General features: G+C 31.8%; 1 protein-coding gene across 1 annotated transcript; it reads left to right on the top strand.

Moving 5' to 3' along the window:
* Positions 1-683: 683 nt before the first annotated feature.
* On the top strand, positions 684-21303 carry LOC122270959 (uncharacterized protein CG3556). Its single transcript, XM_071186769.1, has 10 exons — positions 684-863; positions 5474-5640; positions 7658-7841; positions 9226-9436; positions 9973-10220; positions 12071-12240; positions 13952-14144; positions 15673-15850; positions 17630-17769; positions 21024-21303. The coding sequence occupies exons 6-10, from the start codon at positions 12091-12093 to the stop codon at positions 21089-21091; spliced, it is 729 nt and encodes a 242-aa protein (XP_071042870.1). The 5' UTR covers positions 684-863; positions 5474-5640; positions 7658-7841; positions 9226-9436; positions 9973-10220; positions 12071-12090; the 3' UTR covers positions 21092-21303.
* The last annotated feature ends 182 nt before the right edge of the window (positions 21304-21485 follow it).

The following is a 21485-nucleotide window of genomic DNA, read 5'->3' as shown; positions in this document are numbered from 1 at the left end:
TTTTGGAAGAAGTTTACATAGCAAAACTGTTGACACAATTCAAAAGATCATGCTTGAAGCTTTTACAAATAGGGTTCTGTTTACCTATTCAAAATTTGCATCGATCAAAATGAGCGTTCGAATTTAGAAACTTCTTTCCTTTTTCAATACTACTATTATTAAAAAAGCATTGTGATAAAAATATTAAAACTTTATAGAATAGTTCTAAAAATTGCTGGTGATATTATAAAAAAGCTATTAACTACCACTCCAATTTTGCTGATCCAAATTTTGCATTGGGAAATATGACAACATTTATAAAAACTTCAAGTATTATCTTTCAAATTATGCCAACAGTTTTGACATGTAAAATCAAAACATTTGCTCCAAAGAAAAATTGTTTTCATAGAGTTAGCACAGAAATGTTTCAATATTTTTGCCCGACCTCTTTAATTAAAGAAAAAAATTGCGTTGTCAATTTAAGATAGTTTCAAATGCTTTAAGTAAAGTAAACACTCAGAAATTTTTACTAGAATATAGAAAAGAAAGAGAAAAAAAAACAATACACTTGGCACGTCTTATTTTATAAAAGATTTGTCATTTTTTGATAAAGGATATTTGAATACAAATAAAACCAACAAACATCCTTCTCGGATTTGAAGTTTATTGAGCATTTTCTTGATGATAAATAACAAACAATCTCAGTTATCATTTTTACACAATAAACTTACAATGGATTTATCTAACAAGGTCTTACAAATAAAGATTATTAATTGAAAATAATTATAAATAAGGAATGATATTTCTAGAAGTATAATACATTACAAAAATGTTCCGAGCAATATATATTGTATTTTTCATTTCCGTTATATTTAGCACAGCATGTAAGTAATGTTAACTTATCCTCTGAGACTTAAATCTCTTATTTTTTTATGAAATAAGCATGTAAAAATATTCTGTTAAGGAAACCAAAAATCTAGAATTAATCAAGAATTAGTAGTGTATATTGTTTAGCGCTTATTCCATTTGTGCTTAGAGTCCTTTTAAAATGTGGGTCCTTTCTTTTTTAATGGAAGAACGTGATAACAGAAATCATTGTTCAAACCACTAGGAAAAATAAAAAAGTAGTAGCTAGGATTTTTCAAGACTACTGAAAAATGCTTAAATTTATCTTTCACTATTTTTGCACCCATATGTTTAAATTTGGACCCATTTGCTTTCAATTAATTGTTTTTATGGGTAATTTAAAACATCTAGATTTATCTCACCTTTGCTAACTTTTTAAAAACTTTTCCAAACCGTGAGAGCTCTGGAATTACTTTGCTTTTCGAATATTTCTGCAGAAACCAAAAAATTCTGTTAACAAAACTATAAAAATGTTAAGAATGATTGAAGTGGTCATGGATACTTTAACCCCTTGGGGACGGGTGATTCAAAAAAGCATTCGTACAAAATCAGGATCAGGACGTAATTAAATAAAAAGCGGTAACTTAAATGAAGTCGTTGCTAATTTGACAGACTTACTTTGCTTTTACTTTAATTATTGTTAGTTTAATCATATATGTAATCAATGTTAATTCAAAGTATAACTAAATAGTTTTATTTTGAACAAAGTAATGGTGAATTAAATAAATAAAACAATTATAACTCCGCCCACAAATAAACTGCTAATGAATTACTTTGATTACCAGTTTAATGTTTTTACCCTGGTTGATACGGTTTTATGTTGGCACGTATTTGTGACAGTCGGTGCGAAAGGGTTAATCTTTCTGATACAAGTTGTTATGAAATGATTTAGATTTTTCTTTTTTCCGAGATGTCTCTTTTTTTCCCGATGGGTTGATTTTTTAGACTTTTCTCCGACTTGATATATCGCACCCCGGCAAGAAAAATGAGAACAGTCAAAAAACAGATTATGTTTGAATGGCCCTATTAAAACGTTCACGTCGGGAAAAGAGAAAATACTGGTAGAAGTACTATTTTAATATTAGATAATATTCGGAAGGAGTTAATCTATTCTTAGCAATAACATTTCACTATAAGGAGATTTATCACTTTAGCCCTGTTTATCACGGTGAAGAAGCAATTCAATATAAAAATTGCATCCGCTAAAAACAATTGGTAGTTATGGATTTTTATTATTCCCGGAAAAAAACTAAAAAATGAAATTTATTGTTACCAGTTTTTACTCCGGTGCGCTGCCAAGATGAGACAATCTAGCGTGATCCACCGGTGGNCACACTAAATGTGACATTTTTTGCACCTTAATGTTTAGTTACCACTTCATTCAGAGCAATCCGGGTATTATAAAGTACGTTTGGAAGAAAAAAAATCTTTCAAAATGTTAGTGGTTGCTTCCATTTTTTCAACGGTTCAAGGAACTTTGAGGGCCAAGGGTTGATTTGCTATCAATTTATTAAACTTTTGCAGAAAGCTTGCATCCCTGTATCCTGAATGCCCAGAAAGTTAACATCCCTGTAGATATTTTAGAGTGGTAGTCTTTCGATGCATTATTCTTCGTATAATGCAGGGATGCCAACTTGCTTCGCGTTGTAAAATAGTATTTTCTAATGGTAGCGAAATTTAAGTTACTTATAGTTTAGTACTTTTCATTTTAACACGTTCACGCCGAGAAAAGTGAAAATACTTGTACGGGAAAAGAGAAAATACTGGTAGAAGAACTATTTCAATATTAGATAATATTCGGGAGGAGTTAATCTATTCTCAACGATAAGAATTCACTGTAAGGAAATTTAGCACGGCGAAGAAGCAATTCCATATAAAAATTGCATCCGTTAAAAACAATTCGTAGTTATGAATTTTCATTATTCCCGGAAAAAAAACTGAAAAATGAAATCTATTGTTACCAGTTTTTACTCCGGTGCGCTGCCAAGATGAGACAATCTAGCGTGATCCACCGGTGGGTCACCCCGGCGTGAACGTGTTAATGACATCAAGGGAAACAATTTTGACGAAAACTTCTTGACCAGAGAAGTTCATCATTTTATGTAAGTCACCAAAGGCACCAGAAACAAGCTTGTCGATACACACTGAGTGGCTTCTAAGATTTATAAGGCGTCTGTTTTTTGTTGGTTTTGCTGCCCTAATAAATCAGGGGTCATTGTTACTTCTTGACCCAAATCATGATCACTTTCATCAAAATGATCACCCATTCCTCAATCTTTGCGAAAACGGAGGAAAAAAATTTCCCAAATCAATTTCAATTTGCTGTTAAGCAAGATCTCTGGAACACAATCAATCTTGAAAGTACAAGTTAGAATGATGAAAATTGATTCAGCAAAGTATTTATTCCAGTTTTAAATAATGAATTCAAGTTATTGTTCATGATTTAACAATCAAATTTTAATTGTTAAGGAATTTTTAAATTTTCTATACAATGGAATCTCTTGATTACACTTTCTATTGTTAAAAATAAAAATCTGAAATTCATTGTCAGAAGACAGTAAATTATATAAAGTCAGAAATTTATACCGCTAATATTTTATCACTGAAATGCTAATTAAAATTAATATTTTAATCAAGCTAAAAATATTTTGATGCTCATAAAATCTGCATATAAATATAAAAATGCATAACAACCATATTGTATCGAATTAGAATCCTTGTTAAAAATGAATTTAAAAAAGAGCATTCATTAGAGGGCATAATAGTTAAGCACGAAAAAATTAAAGACATTTATTAAATCTTTTAGAGCATCTCTGTGAGGAAAGCGAACAAAAAATAAACCAAAATATGTTTGATTGCTACGAAATTTAAAATCCTTTCTTAAAATTACCTCTTTAACTTCTCTTTGATTTCTCCAACTATTGAAAGGTTCTTACATTTCAGTAGTGATTTGCAGAATGCAATGATTTCTTCCGCATTTAATGATTTTACCTCATTTCTCCACTAATTTGCGACCCCTAATGAGCATATTTTTTTACTTCAATTTTGACTTAAATGGAAAAAATATATATTCTGAGCAATGATTATGGAACACCGATTTTTTTTTTACTTTTACAGTTTAAACTATTTCAGCTTTCATTTGTTTGTTTTGCTAAGTGTGTTCTTTCCAGCCCATCTTTAAATTTTTCGCTTTCATTTTTTCGTTCATTGTTTTCATTTCCGTTAAGTTCATTGATTTTAGATTCTACTTGCTCTGAAGCTGTCTTTATTACAACATTTAAGAAAAATTGAATACATTTTTATTTACAATCGCATTGTATTTAACTTGTAGAAATTAACGATTCTATTGGCACACTGAAACAAAATTGGCACACTAGATTTAAGAATATTGGCGCCCTACAATTGAAACATACGACTTTCTCACTTTGCGCTGCTACGCGTAAATTTTATCACGATATTTTCGTTGATAGGAAATTATCGGCAATCAAAACTGTAACCACTTTAACCCTTTAACGGGCCCTTTATTTCTAGTAAAGGTAAATTAAAGTATTTCTGGAATTGAAATTGTTTTAAGAACAGTAATTGATATTAAAAAAAACCCAACTCATTTAGTTTATAAACTGCCATTTTTTGGTGGTAAATATATTTAACATGACCTATTAGGAACTTACTGCCTTTTATTTTTCTTTATTTATAAAATAAATTCCTTAAATGCTACAAACTTCAAAAGGAATTATGTATTTTATAACTTTTATACGTTTTTTAAAAGTGACAAATGGTTACCAATTTTATTCAAACTCACTTCAAGAAAGCTGAAGTTATTGAAAAATGGAAACCTAAATTAAAAGTGGTAAAATGTGGTGGTAAGTATACTTACCACGGCCTTCAAAAGGGTTAAATTAGCTAAAACTCTACAATTTTGATTGGAACTCTCTTTCGGATGTCATTGCAAATTTCAATCGTTTTCTAATCGCTAAAAACAGAATTTTATCGTCATATTATCGCAAATTAAAATATATTGTCAATCAATATATCGACCAATTTCTTGACTTACTGAAAACTTAAAGTTTTAACTGCCTCTCTGTCCCTGACAAAAATATAAGCTTCAACTTCTTGACAGTAACAAGCAGAATAATCGTTATATTATCGCTAAAATGAAATTATCATTAATAGAAATTTCGACTTGTTTCTCGACTTAAGTTAAAGTTGCACTGGAGTTCTATGCTTTTTAAAAATATAAGACTCACTGGTTTCCTTTCCACTATAAAAATAATTCATTGGCAAACAGAATTTATCGCTGATCACAATTCTAACGGCTTAGTGACTACTGTCCGATTTTTAACTTATGTTCTGTACCTAGTAACAGTAAAAGTTGCAATCGTTTCGTAATTCTACGAAAAAAACGTATCACTAATAACAATTTCTTCTACAAATAAATTACTTTCCGAGTAGCTATATCGCTTAAATTAAAATTAGATCTCTGTATCTGATGCCACTTATGTCAAATTAAGTTTTTTTAAAGTGCAAAAGTAAACGAATATGCACTTCTGATAAAATAACAATCGAATAACCTGAAATTTTATTTTAGGTTCGGCTTCTTCTTCTTCTTGTTCAGAAAGGAAAGGGGTATATGAAATTATTTCAGATTCGTACAACGTTGTTGGCAATATTCAATACCACAAATGTTGGAAAGTATTGAATCCGGCGAAGAATGTAATTCATTTTCGTCTAAGGGAACTGCGTCTAATGACAAAGGTGTGGTAATTATTTTCAGCATTAATTAACTGTGTTTGAATCAATTTTTATGAGAAATGTACAAGAAAGAAAATTATAAATAAATGAACATCATAGAGTTTTTTACTAAGTACACTCCAACAGAGTGTTTGCTTCGCAGATCCTCTCTGATTATTCTATAATTATCATTTAGAATAAATAAAAAAAAACATGAAAAAGTCTTAGAATAGTCTTAGTCCTCTGTTCTTAAATGCATTAATGATAGTCTCAACAGGGACTTTATCAAACTCACCTTCAATGTCAATAAATATTGCAAGAGCAACCTCCTTATCTGAGATAGTTTTCTCAAGCATGAAGAAGAGCTCAAATAGCAGTGCTCTCCTTCATGTATAAGAGCAATATCTAATTCTCTATCATTTAACCTTTTAGCCATAAGGCTAGAGGCAACAATGCTATGATGGAGATTGATTTGACCAACCTTGAGTGTTGCCACAATTGGTTAGCAATATGAGTAACACCAGAATGGCACCTACCTATCCGGGTTAGCTTTAGAGGAAAGATCTCCATCTAACAGCTCTATTGCTTCATCAATACCAAGCATTGAAGCTGGTGAGTCAGGTTGTAAAGTTACGCCTGACCCAGAGCCCAAACCCAGCACCGAAAAATCAAGAGACCCAATTGAACTTACCTTGGAATCAGGGGAATTAGCCTTCCAAGGTTCATCCTCCTGATCTATTTCCTTCTGGTCCTAAGGTTCGACAGAAAGAACATCCGATGTTGTTGGAGCCTCTGCTGCCTTTTTCTTGTTAGGATCTTGGATAATCTAAAAGACGCCCCGATCCAAAACCAGTGATTGCACAATAATTGACCCTCACAATATCTTCCATGTCTTCAGGCTCAACCTCAAAGATCCATCTAGAGGTGCCCGGTCCCGAAGCATTCTGCAGAACCCTCCACCCCATAGACTTCAACCCTGGGATCAGTCTCTGAAGACGCCACAAAAAGGTGCGCTGATCAGAGAATTGTTCTCTGGTCTTAAAGGCCACCTTCACAGGCTTGGGTAACTCATCAGCGCCTATAACTTTAAGTGTGAGGTCATCCAAGGATCTGTCATTAAAGTGGCCGCTAATCCACTCTACCGTGTACTCATTACACTGTATTACTAACGCTACTCTTAGTAGGTTGTTGTTGTAGATATCAGGCATTCTTTCTCCACCGGGAATGGCGTCAGTCTGCGTTAAGATACACTATCCCCCGAGTGTCTCTGGAGACCAGAGACTCCTGCAGAGGAAGGGCCTGTGCTTTTGCATAGCTCTCCTGCTCTCGGAGGAAGCTGCAAAGCAGTGGTATTAGCACTGGGCTCACCAGTGGGCTTACCATGTGCTATTGGAGACTGTAGTTAACTTTTCGAACAGGAACCTCTACCGAATTCCGGAACGCACTCCTTGTTAATCGGTGCGACGGATAAGGCCGTATCTCAAGCTTTATTTGTGCTCATCATGATGTTAGTCTGCCATTTAGTTATCCAGTGAGGGGTATCCAGGGGGCACCACGTGGAGGCGACAGGCATTACCCCCCCCCAATATGGTCATCATAAGAGCTTGATTTTGCAACATCTTTTCTGTGCATTTTAGTTGTGCAAAACCATTTAAAAATTGCATACATATTTCACAAAGCAACAGAAATATAGGCATTAAAAGAGCTTGATTTTTGACACATCTTTTCTGTGCATTATATCTGTGCAAAAACCATTTACAATTACACATAAATTTCGTAAATCAAGAGAAATATAATCATCAAAAAAGCTTCAATTTTTGACACATTTTCTCTGAGCATTTTAGCAGTGTTAAAGCCATATAAAATTGTATAAATATTTCTTATTCTACTTTATGAGAACATTGGACAGCAAAAATGAAATAAATGACACAATGAAAACAAATCTATAAAAAAATTAAAAGAAAATCATAAAAAATAATCACTAAAATAAAACAATAAATAACAATAGGTTATTCTAATGCATGTGAATGTTTTTTTGCAGCCCCTGATATCTGGCAACTTAACAATAATGGTGAAAGATGTAGGAAAGAACTATACGTTTTGGTCTGAATCAAAATCTGGAAATATCACAACCACGTCGAGTGTCATAGAAATTCATTTCAAAGTGAATTCTGCTAGTTTCCCAGGCAACTATAAAGCCAACTTCACGTTGGATTTTGAAATGGGTGAGTATTACTTTTTGAGGAAGCAAAATTCATTTCGATTCGTGAAAGGTATCTACTACAATCAAAGAAGTAATTTCACTATCAGATTAGAGAGATATGCTTTGACAGACGGTACTATGAAACTTTATTACCGCTTCCAATCCGGAACTAAAATAACTCCATTCAGACGATAGTAGAGAAACCCGACTGGTTATGAATTCATTCTACGTGTTAAGGTTCCACTGTGGACTTAATCGTAAGGCAACTATAAAGCCAACTTCACGTTGCATTTTGAAATGGGTGAGTGTTAATTCGCTTTGTAAAGGCTGTTTGCTACGATTGTAGCGAAGCAATTTCATATGGTAGTATATTTCGATAGGCGGTCAGTTGATTGCAATAAAACTTTTTCAGTATCGTTAGACTATCGACATCATCTTGAAAATAAGTTTTTTCATATTGTTATACAAGCAGGGATAATTACTTGCTACGCTTCGTGGATCCATTTTACCTTGTGGCAGTAAAATTTATGTTTTAATAATGATTATTTATTAAATATGATTTAAATAATAAGTTATTTTTGTACCAATTACTTCGATTTGAAGATTTGCAATTTTGAATTGTGTTGTGAATTTTAATTATTCACTAATTTTTAACCTTCAGTTCTCCGTTTTCACCTGTGAGGTGACATAGAAATATAGAAATCAACTTTTCTAAACATATCATACTTTAAATTAATTTTCTTACTTTAACTTTCAGCAGCACTGCTCGTTCGTGTGGCCACTTTCACAATTTAGACATGCATTTGAAGGGGAAGGAAATTGTCTCTAGATCCCTATACCCGTGGTACTGCTCAGCGACCTATCACTGAACTTTTAACCACTCAGATTTTATGATCACGTATCATGTTCTCAGTAGGTCTTAGCGGATGTGAAAATAAAACTCCAGCCTTTTTTGGTACAAAGGCCGATGCTTAACCACTAAGTAATCATATCTTTGGTCTATATGACGAATTTTAGAAAGAAGTTGGATTTTTCTCATTCTTATTCCATTCCAGTAATCTGAGCAGCCGGTTATAACGATGTGCCGAAGAAATGATTAATTAGAGGTTTAGCTCTAAAACGATAATGAAAAAGCTCTTCTTGTATGACAGTTGTAAATCCCCGGTGTGGCTTATAATTTTTTTTTCATTCTGTGATACATGTTAACAAATCTATATTTTGTATTGTTTCATCGCTAACTGTGGATATAACTTTGAATTTCCGTAAAATGAGAATATGTTTCAACAGATCATACCCTACAAACATCTGATTTACATTTGTCATTAAAATCGCATTTTCATATCTATGTATTTTATAGTTAAAGATTAGAAGTAATGATAATTAACTCTCGCACGTTTTTATTTCAGAGGTTGGCATTACAGGCGTGGAAGATGTCAGCTCAAAAGTAATAACTTGGCTAAAAAATCAACGTTCTCCTTTGCTGGATTGCTGAGCAAACACGTTGAAAGCCATAATTGCTTTATATTTAGAGGGAAATGCAACATATGACGGAACAGATGTGAGAGAAGAATTGTTAATCCGGCGAGCAGAGTGTTTCGTTTCTAGAGCTTTGCAGAGGTAAGAATAAGTTTCTTTTGTAGAAATTTGTTTTTTTAAGACACAAAATGTTTAACGAAAATGTAAGAATTGGAGTATAAGTAATGCGTGCTAACCAGTTGCGCCACTGGGGATTTTAATAACAAATAGGATCCATTTCGGCTTCGGACTAATCGTGGGAGGTTATTGGTTTCTTCTCCATGCTGGTTAGTTCTTTTAAAAAGTCCTGCCCCGAAGGATAGTTTGATCCAAGAGTTTCCTAGTCTTCTGGGTCCCCTTTGAATCTGACAACCAGTAACGTGATTTTAATAATCTCTTCTAAAACATCCAGCAACGCCCGCTTTACGTACATTACAGGTATATGGTTCTGTTCTAATATGTTTTCACATAGTTTCATATCCAAATTAATTGACATGTTTTCAATGCATGTTAATGAATAGTCATAGATTTTCCTTAAACTTTTGTTGTTATATGTAACCTGGAACAGTGGTTTCCTTTAACTATTAATTAATAGCCCTTCCTCACTGTGCTTATTATAATTTGTGTTTCATTTCCAGCAATGCAATTTCAGAAATAGAATTGAGTTCTTACATCAATTTTCTGCTAGTGACCTGTAATTCCCCTCGCCATTTTGCTTCTTATGATTTAATACAGCTGTTGCAAAATAAGTTGGAATCTTCTGGTAATTTTACACATCCTTCAGTCTACTTGGCTCTGTGTAATGCTAATGAAAAATGGCCACAAAGAGCTGTATCTGACCTCACAAACGTGTTGACCAGCACATCTGAATACCTCTTTCTCAAAGGTAATAATTGGAATTTATTTTGTTGTATCAAAACTATGCATATGGAAAATGTACTCTAAACTAAGCGTATATGTCGACTTTTCTTTTTTAGGTGGGGGTTTAAATGCAAAATATGTATTATTTATTTATTTTTTAGTTTAAATAATGTGATTTTGTTCACCACTAGGCTTACAAATAAATAAAAAAATTCTATTAGTAATAGTAAATTAAAAATGGTAGAAAATTCACATCAGTGCTAGTAAAAATCGCTTTTTTATGTTCCACTTTATCTTTACTGGTGTAGTGGGAAAATATTTGCATGCAGATATATTTGCCTTAAATAACAAATTGTGTTTGCCACCAGCATATTGAAGTATCATAACTCGCGTTCTTTTTGATTACCGCGATTAAATCTTGCTACATGGGAATTTTGTATATTATTACTAATGCTAGAAAAATAATTTTTTTTTAAGACATTACTTCAATGTTTAAAAGTCTGATATTAAAATATTTGCATATAGATATATTTTCTTTAAAAATTAACACAGTGTTAGGCCACAAACGTATTAAACTATCATAGTTTGTATTTTTTTGTTACCACTATTGATTTTTTTAAGATCCCCTGTATATGTAAACATCTGACAATTTAGCGTTCAGCTCTATTTGATTTAGAAAGTAAAATATTTGCATACAGATATCTTTTCTTTAAAAATTAACACAGTGTTAGGCCACAAACGTATTTTGTATTTTTTGTTATCACTATTGATTTTTTTAAGATCCTCTGTATATGTAAACATCTGACAATTTCGTGTTCAGTTCTATTTGATTTAGAAAGTAAAATAGTAATTTTTATTACTACTTAATATAATGAAAAATATAGAAAAAAACGCAAATAAAGAGACAGAAATGAACCTTGTATAGTTTTATGTTCTATTAACAAGAACCTTTCTCGGTATCTAAACCCCAAATTATATTACAAAAATGTAACTAGAAAAACGTGAACATATTTTAGAGGCACGATAAACGAAGGCGCGTGAAGCAATCAGTTATTGGTTTGGAGGAAAGATTGTGCGAAGAGAGTGAAACTAACAATGATTTTTTATAATTACGACTAAGAAGAATGGAAGGAAAACGCTTATTATTTTCTTGCTCAAATGTGAATTGAATGTAAAGATTCGTAGAATTCCTTTTAGTTTTTCTATTTTTCTTATGAAAAACCTATCGTACCCCTGTAAGAAAAGCGACACAAATCAAAAAACAACAATTTTGTGTTTATGTCAATAAAAAATATGCATGAAGTGCCCCATCAAGCTCAAAAAGTGTCACATCTCTTATTCGCAAGGTATCCAGCTGAGGGCAGTTGTGTCAATTTCAGAATAAATTTCATAGTATTCTTTAAGTTGATTTTTCTGAAATGCTGCATTTTAGAGTTATGACACTGTTCTTGCCGGGGTGCGATATGGTACAAATTTGAGACTTCTATATTGGTAAATACATGCTATATAGTTCTATGCTATTAGCCATTATTTTATTGCGAATCAGACTTAATTATCCCAGAATGACTCAAATCATTACAAAATATCTAAATGAAACTTTTTCAATTTCTACCTTGTAGTAGTCAGTAAATTTGAACATGTGAAACAAATGAATTTGAGACATCTATTTTAATGGTACAAAATTTTAGTGGCACCGATAACTACAAAATATCGAAATGAAATATTTTTAACTCTTTCTTTATATCCGATAAAAAAAACAGTCCAAATCTGGGACTCCTATCTTGGTAAAATTGTGCTATTTTATTTTACTGCCACTTTTCCTAATTATCCCCATTATTGCAATATCAGAATTATTTATGTCTTCTATGATTTCAGATATACAATCTTTTGCATTAATGGCTATCTCTTGCCAAATGAATTTCCTTACAACATCCGAACAACAACGTTTATTTCCAATCTACAGGAAAAGTATTTCAAACTTGAAACAGAAGCAACTATCAGACGGTAGTTTCGGAGGTATTCACGAAACTGCCATTGCTGTACAGGTAAATGCTGATACTATAACCACATTATTTGGATTACTATGCCATTGTTGCTAAGACTATGATAACTGAAAACTATAAAACGGGCGTCGTTTTTACCCTTTTAACAATTCCATGCTCGTATTTATTTCGATTCTAAAAAGGATATGGTGGTAAAAGTGTTATTCCCTTCCTTGCATTGTCAAGACAATGAAAACATATTTGTCTCCATCATATTCAGTGTTCATATGGTACTTAAAAAAATATAAAAATAAGAGGTCACTATCATAATAAAAAAGCTACAAAGTTTTTACAGCATGTTCAATTTTAAAATTAATATTTCGAAATCAATAATTCGTAACAAAATATGTTTGTTTGGAAATACAAAATGTTTCGGAAATTGAAATTGTGTAGTTCAATAAATAGTTAAAACTAATTAATTACCATGTTTAAGGTCACGCCTTTGAACCATTTAATTAGGGAAAATCTGATTATCAAAGCAAAACTAATTTAGGGTGATGTCTCTTTTATTTTGCGAACTATGCATATTTGAAACGATGAGATATTAAAACAAAAACAAGCAGCGCCACAAAACGGAGAGGGTCAGGGCTGGATTACCCATTAGGTCAGACTAGGTCAAGGCCTCGGACCCACTTAAAAAAATATTTTTGAAAATAAATTTAAGAAAAACAATTATTTTTTTAAAAAAAAATCAATTTCAAATATATATTAATATAATACGATAATTTTTTTAGTTCTAATTTAACAAAATAAAGTAAAATTTAATTCATTATTATTTATTTTTACTTTAAATATGCTTTCTTAACACGTTCACCCGGGGTGACCCACCGATGGGTCACGCTAGATTGTCTCATCTTGGCAGCGCACCGGAGTAAAAACTGGTAACAATAAATTTCATTTTTTAGTTTTTTTCCGGGAATAATAAAAATCCATAACTACCAATTGTTTTTAACGGATGCAATTTTTATATTGAATTGCTTCTCCGCCATGATAAATTTCCTTACAGTGAATTGTTATTGTTGAGAATAGATTAACTCCTCCCGAATATTATCTAATATTGAAATAGTTCTTCTACCAGTATTTTCACTTTTCCCGGCGTGAACGTGTTAAATGAAAAGATATATAAATACTTTTATATCTGAATAAATAAAAAATTTAATCTAAGGTCCCCAAAAACTAGTATGGCCAAGGGCCCTGGAGAGGGTTGTAGTAAAACTACTGAATTTGGGATTTAGTATTGCTGCAGAGATACCAGAGGGGATTTAAAAAAGTAAGAAATGGTAGAAAATAAAATCTTTTTAATCTTAGCTAACACTATTACTTACATTAAAAATTATTCTTATTTAAAGAGAAAACATTTCAATAGTAAACTGAAAGAACAATCCTAGAAAACGTTTTTAATTTTAATACATCTTTACTTTTTACTGGTCACCACTTTTTATATTTTTAGATCGCACAAGGCATCCCTAATCCAGCTAAAAATAGTAATTTATTGGAATGTTAATAAAGCTACTAAATTTGGGTATAAAACTTTCAAAATATAAATCCTCACCATCATTTTCTATATTATTTTGGCGTAGAAAATATTACTTTAGTAACAAGTTTGCAGCTATTTCTTACGATACGGTCTCGAAATTTCTCTAAAATAGTACATTAAAGGAATAATGAAATTTATTTCTTTAATGTACAGTTTTTATTTCTTTTCTTTTTTAAGACATTAATATCCAGTGGAGATGAACTGGCATATGACTGGAATTCACGTGCAACAGTCAGATACATAACAAATCAACTGAGTTCGCCAAAAGTAGATTTTCAAGCTGTCTACCTGTCGCTTCCACTGTTAAACAGAAAAAGTCTTGCTGATATTGCTAAAAGGAATTGTTCAGGAAACCCGAGAAATAATAATGGTAATTAAAAATCATCATTCAGTAAATTAACAAATTTTTCATTTTTTTTAAAGTGAGTCGTCGAAGAGCTTTTTATTCTGGACTTATCTCAAAATGAATATTCCCGAAAACTGCCGCAGTTCGAAATGGACAATTTGACTAAATTTACTCCAGTCTTTTGATTTCCAAATTATGCAAAGATTCATTTCTTCAGAAAAAAAAAACTAGACAATTGTAGAAATTGGAAGAAAAGGAGGAATTTCGGCAAATCAGAAATAGCTTAGAGATATATATAATAAAATAATTCTTATTTCAGCAAATAAAATGTAATATGGTATGAAAAAATTTAAAATATTCATATTTACTGACTCATCTTTGTATAACAAGTAGATAGTGTTTTTAAACAAATTTTCATTACGCTCTGTTCATGGTGGACTAAAAAACATAAAATTTCGATACAGTGCATTATAAAAATAATTGTTGAATTTTGAAAAATGAAAAAAAAAAGGATTCAGTCTTTCTAGCTTAAAAAGTTGTTGTTTTTTTGTATAAAACAAAATGAAAGTGTTATAAATTAGTTAAATAAATCTTTTGCACAGTAAATTGTTACTTTAATAAGAAGGCAGAGCACTAAATGTAAATGAATTTTAGTTATAGAACAAGTAAATTTTCTATAAGACTTTGAGTGTATTCAATATACGGGGGATAGCCCTTATATAGCCCCCTATAATAAATTGGAAACTGTCGCTGAATAACTTTGAATTATCAAACAAACAAAATTTTTAAGTTTCACTATATTTTGAGAGTAAAGTCGCAGTCCTCATAAGATTTAAATATCATCACTTACATTGTTGACATAGTTGAAATATATAGTTTCAACCAAAAATACACGTAAAAAGTCATAACTCTCTCACATTTTTAATTTTATTAGTAAAATTTGACCCTTGAATATGTAATAATAATTTGCTGTATATATTGATACAAATCAATAATTGCCAAGGTGGAGGATTAGTAAGAAACATTTTCTTACTGGTAGTAATATTTCCTTTAAATCATAAATTTAAAAAAATGGCGTACTGATTACCAAAAATTAATAACGCAAACACATTAATCCTTAATCTATTTGCCAGGTAGTTACGATTTTAAATATTGGTGAAATAGCTTAATTTTTTAAAATTATTTTTATTTTACTACCACTTTCTATACTCTTCGATCGTGCATATTGGTAGCTATACTAAATCCTAATGAAGCCCTGACTCACGACTAGAGGAATGAACGCATCGCATCCTGGCAAGAAAAGTTACATAAATCAAAAAATTGCTATTTTGAGGAAATGTCAATAAAAAATTTGTATGTAGAGCTCCATCAAGCTCAAAAAGTGTCACATCTCTAAGTTTGTGTCAGTTTTGCGTCTGTTTCAGAATAAGTTTTATAGAATTCTTTAAGTTGATTTTTCTGAAATGCTGCATTAGAGTTATGACACTGTTCTTACCGGGGTGTGACATGTATACAAAATAAAGATTTTAAAAAATTCCTTACAATATTGCAGAAGATCCGGTGCATGACTTCGCAGGATCTAAAATTGAAGTGCCAAGTGATCAAGTTAGATATTCCCTTTTCATCGGAGATAAGAAAGAGCTGATACGTACCATAACCTTTCGAATCCCTGATAATTTCACAGCTTATCAAGTAATGTTGATGGCAGAAGTACAAGATGTAAAATATAAGTAAGTTCATCCAAATGTATTAATATAGTTACATACAATAAAAATGAAAATTCATTACAGATGGTTAAATATTTTTTTAAAACTGGCAGGCTCTGTCCCTTGTTTGCTTCGCTCACAGATCATCGTTATTAATTGTTTGTTTTTCTTAAAGGTCAACATTTTATTAATAAAATATACACCGAAGAGCCATTACATTATGGCCATCCTCCATCTATAACAATGGGCTCGCCCAGGTTTTCATGGTTTCTCGCCCAGGAACAATGTTTTCATGGGGCACATTAGGACACATAATCCTCATAGAACAATCCCTGACGTCTGTAAGCTACTTAAACATAGTTGCAGACCAGGTTCACCCACTCATAGCAACAGTTTTCCCTGCGGGGGATGGTGTTTACCAACAGGGTAATGCACCATGTCATAAGGGTCGAATCGTCATGGATTGGTTCGAGGAACATTCCAGTGACTTTCAAGTCATGACATGGCACCCCAAAGTCACCTGACCTTAATCCAATAGAACATTTGTGGTCCTACTTGGAAAACCAAATCCGTGCTGCCACTCTACCCCCTCGCAATGTGAGGGAATTGCAGGACCAGTTGGTGAGCTCTTGGTACCAGATACCTCAGACTGCCTATCAGCACCTTGTGGAATCAATGCCACGGCGGGTGCTTGCAGTTTTGAGGGCTAAAGGTGGTCCTACATGTTATTAGCAGGGTGGTCATAATGTAATGACTCTTCGGTGTATAATTATAGTAGTTTTATGTAAGAATATTTTGACGCACTTAGGTTTGTTTTAGTAAAAAAGCATTTAATTGCCTGGATTACCTGAATTTGTAAAATAATAATCTGTACGTGGAGAAAAAAAATTAACCTATGAAATAAAAATCGTGTGACTAAATATGAGAAAATAAATGAGAAGTACTTTTTTACTCGTTAATGAGAATTGTAACAGCGCATATATAGGTAATGGTGTTCAATCTTATTTGTTTTAAATTTTATTTTCAAAAATTTGAATCTAAATGTTAAGATTTTTTTACTAAAAGCATCTAACCTCTCACCCACATATTATTTCGTCATTTTTGACAATAATTTTAAGGGTGAGGTTATAAAAATAAGGAAATCGAAAGAGAAAATGAATTTTTCTTCAACAATTGATAAATTATCAATATTTAAAGCAAAAAATACTGAAAAATTCACGAAAAAAATCTCTGAAGTTTCAGTAATTTTCGTACAAATTACAAAAAAATAAATTCTCGTTAAGTTACTAAATACGGATTTTTCTCCATTTCAAATTTCAATTCCGTAACTACATTTCAGCGGGCAACAAACCGGCTCGCATAGAATATTTTACTACAAGTTTAACAGTTAATTCTAGAACTAGTAATTAAATCATACAGTCCGTCGCCAAGTTATTAGAAGCTTAATAAGATTCTTTGTAAAATCTTATTTATCAGGTGATATGATACAGCTTTATTGTTTTTACGCGGCTGAAATGGAATGGAAACGCTAGACTAAGTCTAGCGTTTCCATTGCTTTCTTACTCAAGACATTTGATGCAGCGTAAGTGATTGAGTTACAAATCTTAGTCACTAAATCTGAAACTTATTTTAATCACAACCAGATAATTAAATATGTGTTATTACATGAAATTCGGCACTATTACGAATTAACGGTTAACTGATTATGCGAATTATTTCGTTTTTATACATATTGCAATATAATTACTATAATGGTTCATGAAGATCATGAGTCGAAATTGATTATAGCATTTCATTTTTTAGATTCCAGAGAAAAAGAGTATCCGGTAAAATATACGTAGAAGAAATCTCACAAATTCAAAACGATCCCGAAAATGGAAAGTTCTGGCTCCTATATATGGGTTCAAACAGTAGGAAGCTACTCACCCCCTACTTTAATAAGGGTAATATGCATTTATATATTAAATCATAATAACTATATGTCATACTAAAAAAGAGTTAGCTTAATTTTATTTTAGATTCAGTGCGCCGACCTGGTGACCGAGTGGTTAGCGTGCCTGACTGCGGAGCCACTGGTCGCGAGTTCGAATCCTGCTCAGGGCATGGATGTTTCTTTCTCTCTCTCTCTTTGTTCCATGTGACCGCCCTATAAACGCCCTATAAACGGATTTGTGGTTGTGTGACGTGGGCGACGCTGCTCCACCGCCGTGGCTCAACACCTCCTAGAAAAGAGCAGGCCTCAGCACGGGTTACCATAAATATCCTTTAGTAGTTCAAACGTAATGACATATTACGTATTTTCAAGTGCTGCGCAGCTAAGTACCCCGAACGTAATGACATCTTTCTTATTTTTCATCTACAGCGCAGTTAACTTCGTCACATCGGACTACTAAATTGATCCGTGCTTAGGCCTTCCTTCTTCTAGGAGGTGTTGCGTGCCTTCGCCACAGGTGCACACTGTGTAACGAGACGAGAGTAGCGTGGCATTCCTGTGGCAGCCCCCAGTGCCCGCCATTAATGTAAAAAAAAAAAAAATTGATTCTGTAATACATTTGTTTTAAACTTAATCATTTTTTTCTTCAAATTTAACCATTTTCACTCCTCTGATAATACGATGAAATCAGAAGTCACCACAATAAAACTTAAAATTTATATAACTTAATAATTAGTAGCTAATTTTGCTAATTAGAAATTATATTAAAATTTTGTACAGTGTAGTTTAAATGATGAAGTGTTGGCATTAATTCAAATAGCATACTAAAGTACTTCAGAAATTAATACAGAGTTCAGAAAATTAATACACTTTATCTAGTGCCATTTTATTTCGCTGGTTTATAAATCCTGCTGTATCAGAGAAGCGGTTTGAATATGCGATTTTATATTTTACAATGTTTGCGCAAATGTAAAACCAAGTTTTAAAATTTTTATTTTTACAACTATTACTGATAGTAACTGTTACTAATAATGATAGAAAATAAAGAAATGTCTCAACAAATGTAACACATATTTTGTTGGGTAACTCTTTCATTAACCCTTGACAAACATTTAACACGTTCAGGCCGGGGTGACCCACCGGTGGGTCACGCTAGATTGCCTCATCTTGGCAGCGCACCGGAGTAAAAACTGGTATTAATAAATTTCATTTTTTAGTTTCTTTCCGGGAATAATAAAAATCCATAACTACCAATTGTTTTTAACGGATGCAATTTTTATACTGAATTGCTTCTTCGCTGCGATAAATTTCCTTACAGTGAATTGTTATTGTTGAGAATAGATTTACTCCTCCCGAATATTATCTAATATTGAAATAATTCTTCAATCTGTATTTTCTCTTTTCCCGTACCAGTACTTTCCCTTTTCCCGGCGTGAACGTGTTAATCTGTAATTGTTTCTTCCTTGGATTTCGCCGTTTGCATTTTGTTCCTCGCATTTTGCAGTTTGCTACTTGTTCCTCGCATTTCGCCGTTTGCTATTTGTTCCTCGCATTTTGCCGTTTGCTATTTGTTCATCGCATTTTGCAGTTTGCTATTTGTTCCTCGCATTTTGCCGTTTGCGTTTGTTCAGCTACTAATCGTACATACATTTCAGTCAAAATTTAGAACTTGAATTTTTGTTGGCAGCCGAAACTTCTCATATTCAACTAGAAAGTTTTCGAGAAAGAGCAATGTTAGGGCCACATACATATTTTCATTAAAAGAAACCATTCACTGATAGAAATATTTACTCTAAATAAATCAAAAAGAAAATTTTTATGCATCTTGTGTAATTTTAAATAAAATATCAATACGTGTTAATCCTTACTGATTCTATTAAGTCAAACTTGTAAAATCAAAAATTATAATTTTTTATGAAACTATATGCATTAATGCTCTTATGAACTTAGTCATGAGTTAAAATTATTTACCATAAAAACTGATTTCCATTTACTTGCAAGCGATTAAAACTTTTTGCTCTTATTTATTGAAAAAATATCTGGAAAATCTATAAATCGAAATTTCAGGTCTTATGTGTGAAGTAATAAATATTTTTCAAAGAAAATAGGAAAACTGTAAAATCTTAAAAACAATTTTATGATGCAGCAAACTTTTAACTTCAAATGAAAAAAATTTTTTATTATGCATAGCTAAAATAATAAGAATGTTGAATTTGGGTGCCAAGACATGACTTGAAAGTCACTGGAATGTTCCTCGACCCTTATGACATGGTGCATTATCCTGTTGATAAACACCATCCCCCGCTAGAAAAACTGCTGCCAGAATGGGTGAACCTGGTCTGCAACTATGTTCAAGTAGCTTACAGGCGTCAGAGATTGTTCAATGAGGATTATGGGTCCTAATGTGCCCCATGAAAACATTGTTCCTGGGCGAGAAACCATGAAAACCTGGGCGAGCCCATTGTTATAGATGGAGGGTGGTCTGTATTAGTAGCGAATACATAAAAAAGTTGTCAATTTTTCGCAAATGATGGCAAAATAATCGTTTAAAGCTATATTTCGGCGAAATTAATCGCTTTAGTAGCTTTTTCTCTATTGATAGATACGATTTAACTAAATAAAAGTGTGTGACCCAATGTCATCTTCATTTTACGGCTTTGTCTTAATAGAACCGGTAAGAATTAACACGTATTGATATTTTATGTAAAATTAAATAAGATGCATAAAAATTTTCTTTTTGATTTATTTAGAGTAAATGTTCAGTGAGTTCTATCAGTGAGTGATTTCTTTTTATGAAAATATGTATGGACCCTAACATTGCTCTTCCTCGAAAACTTTCTAATTGAATATGGGAAGTTTTGGCTGCCAACTTTAACTGCAATGATGGCTTAAATAGTTTTATTTCATAGTCATCAAAATTATTTACATTTATTTATTAAACAAATTATTATACATTAAGAATATTAATTTTGCTACTCAAAAATATAAAAATAACATTGCTCTTCCTCGAAAACTTTCTAATTGAATATGGAAAGTTTTGGCTGCCAACTTTAACTGCATAGATAGGTTAAATAGTTTTATTTCATAGTCATCAAAATTATTTACATCTATTTATTAAACTAATTATTATACATTAAGAATATTAATTTTGCTACTCAAAAATATAAAAATAAAGTCTTCTAAAAAATTTAATATTTTTACAACTTATAAATATTAATTAGATTACACTTCATATTATTAAATAATTTTATTATCAACTTTTAGGTCCTGATGAAGTTTTATTGAAGCATGGTGATCATCTAATTATGTGGTACAAGACTGTAAAAATTTGACTTTTGGGACACAAATGACTTCAAAATTACCTTGAACTTTATTCAAAATTAATCTACAGGAAAAAAAAGGAATGTATCACAAGAAATATTTCTTAGCTGGAAGATTTTCACCATACATTTGCTTATTTTTACTAAAAAAAATATATAATTCACCTTGAACACTTTGTAGAAGAATTTTTACCCTATTTAAATAAAAAATTAGTTGTGATAAATAATTATATAAAATTGAGGAGAGATATGTTTTTATATTCAATTCATATTAATACATAAAATTAGGGAGAAACTTTTGCATTGCTATCAAAGTTAAATAACACATCGTTTCCTTTTTATTTATATTTTTTACCACTGCTAGGACTAAACCCAAGTCTGAGTCGATGAGACTGATAGTTTAGAA

The sequence above is a fragment of the Parasteatoda tepidariorum genome, chromosome 10, assembly GCF_043381705.1.
Source record: "Parasteatoda tepidariorum isolate YZ-2023 chromosome 10, CAS_Ptep_4.0, whole genome shotgun sequence".
NCBI classification, from domain to species: domain Eukaryota; kingdom Metazoa; phylum Arthropoda; class Arachnida; order Araneae; family Theridiidae; genus Parasteatoda; species Parasteatoda tepidariorum.
The sequence above is the reverse complement of the archived record's forward strand: the minus strand, read 5'-3'. Positions and strand labels throughout refer to the sequence as shown.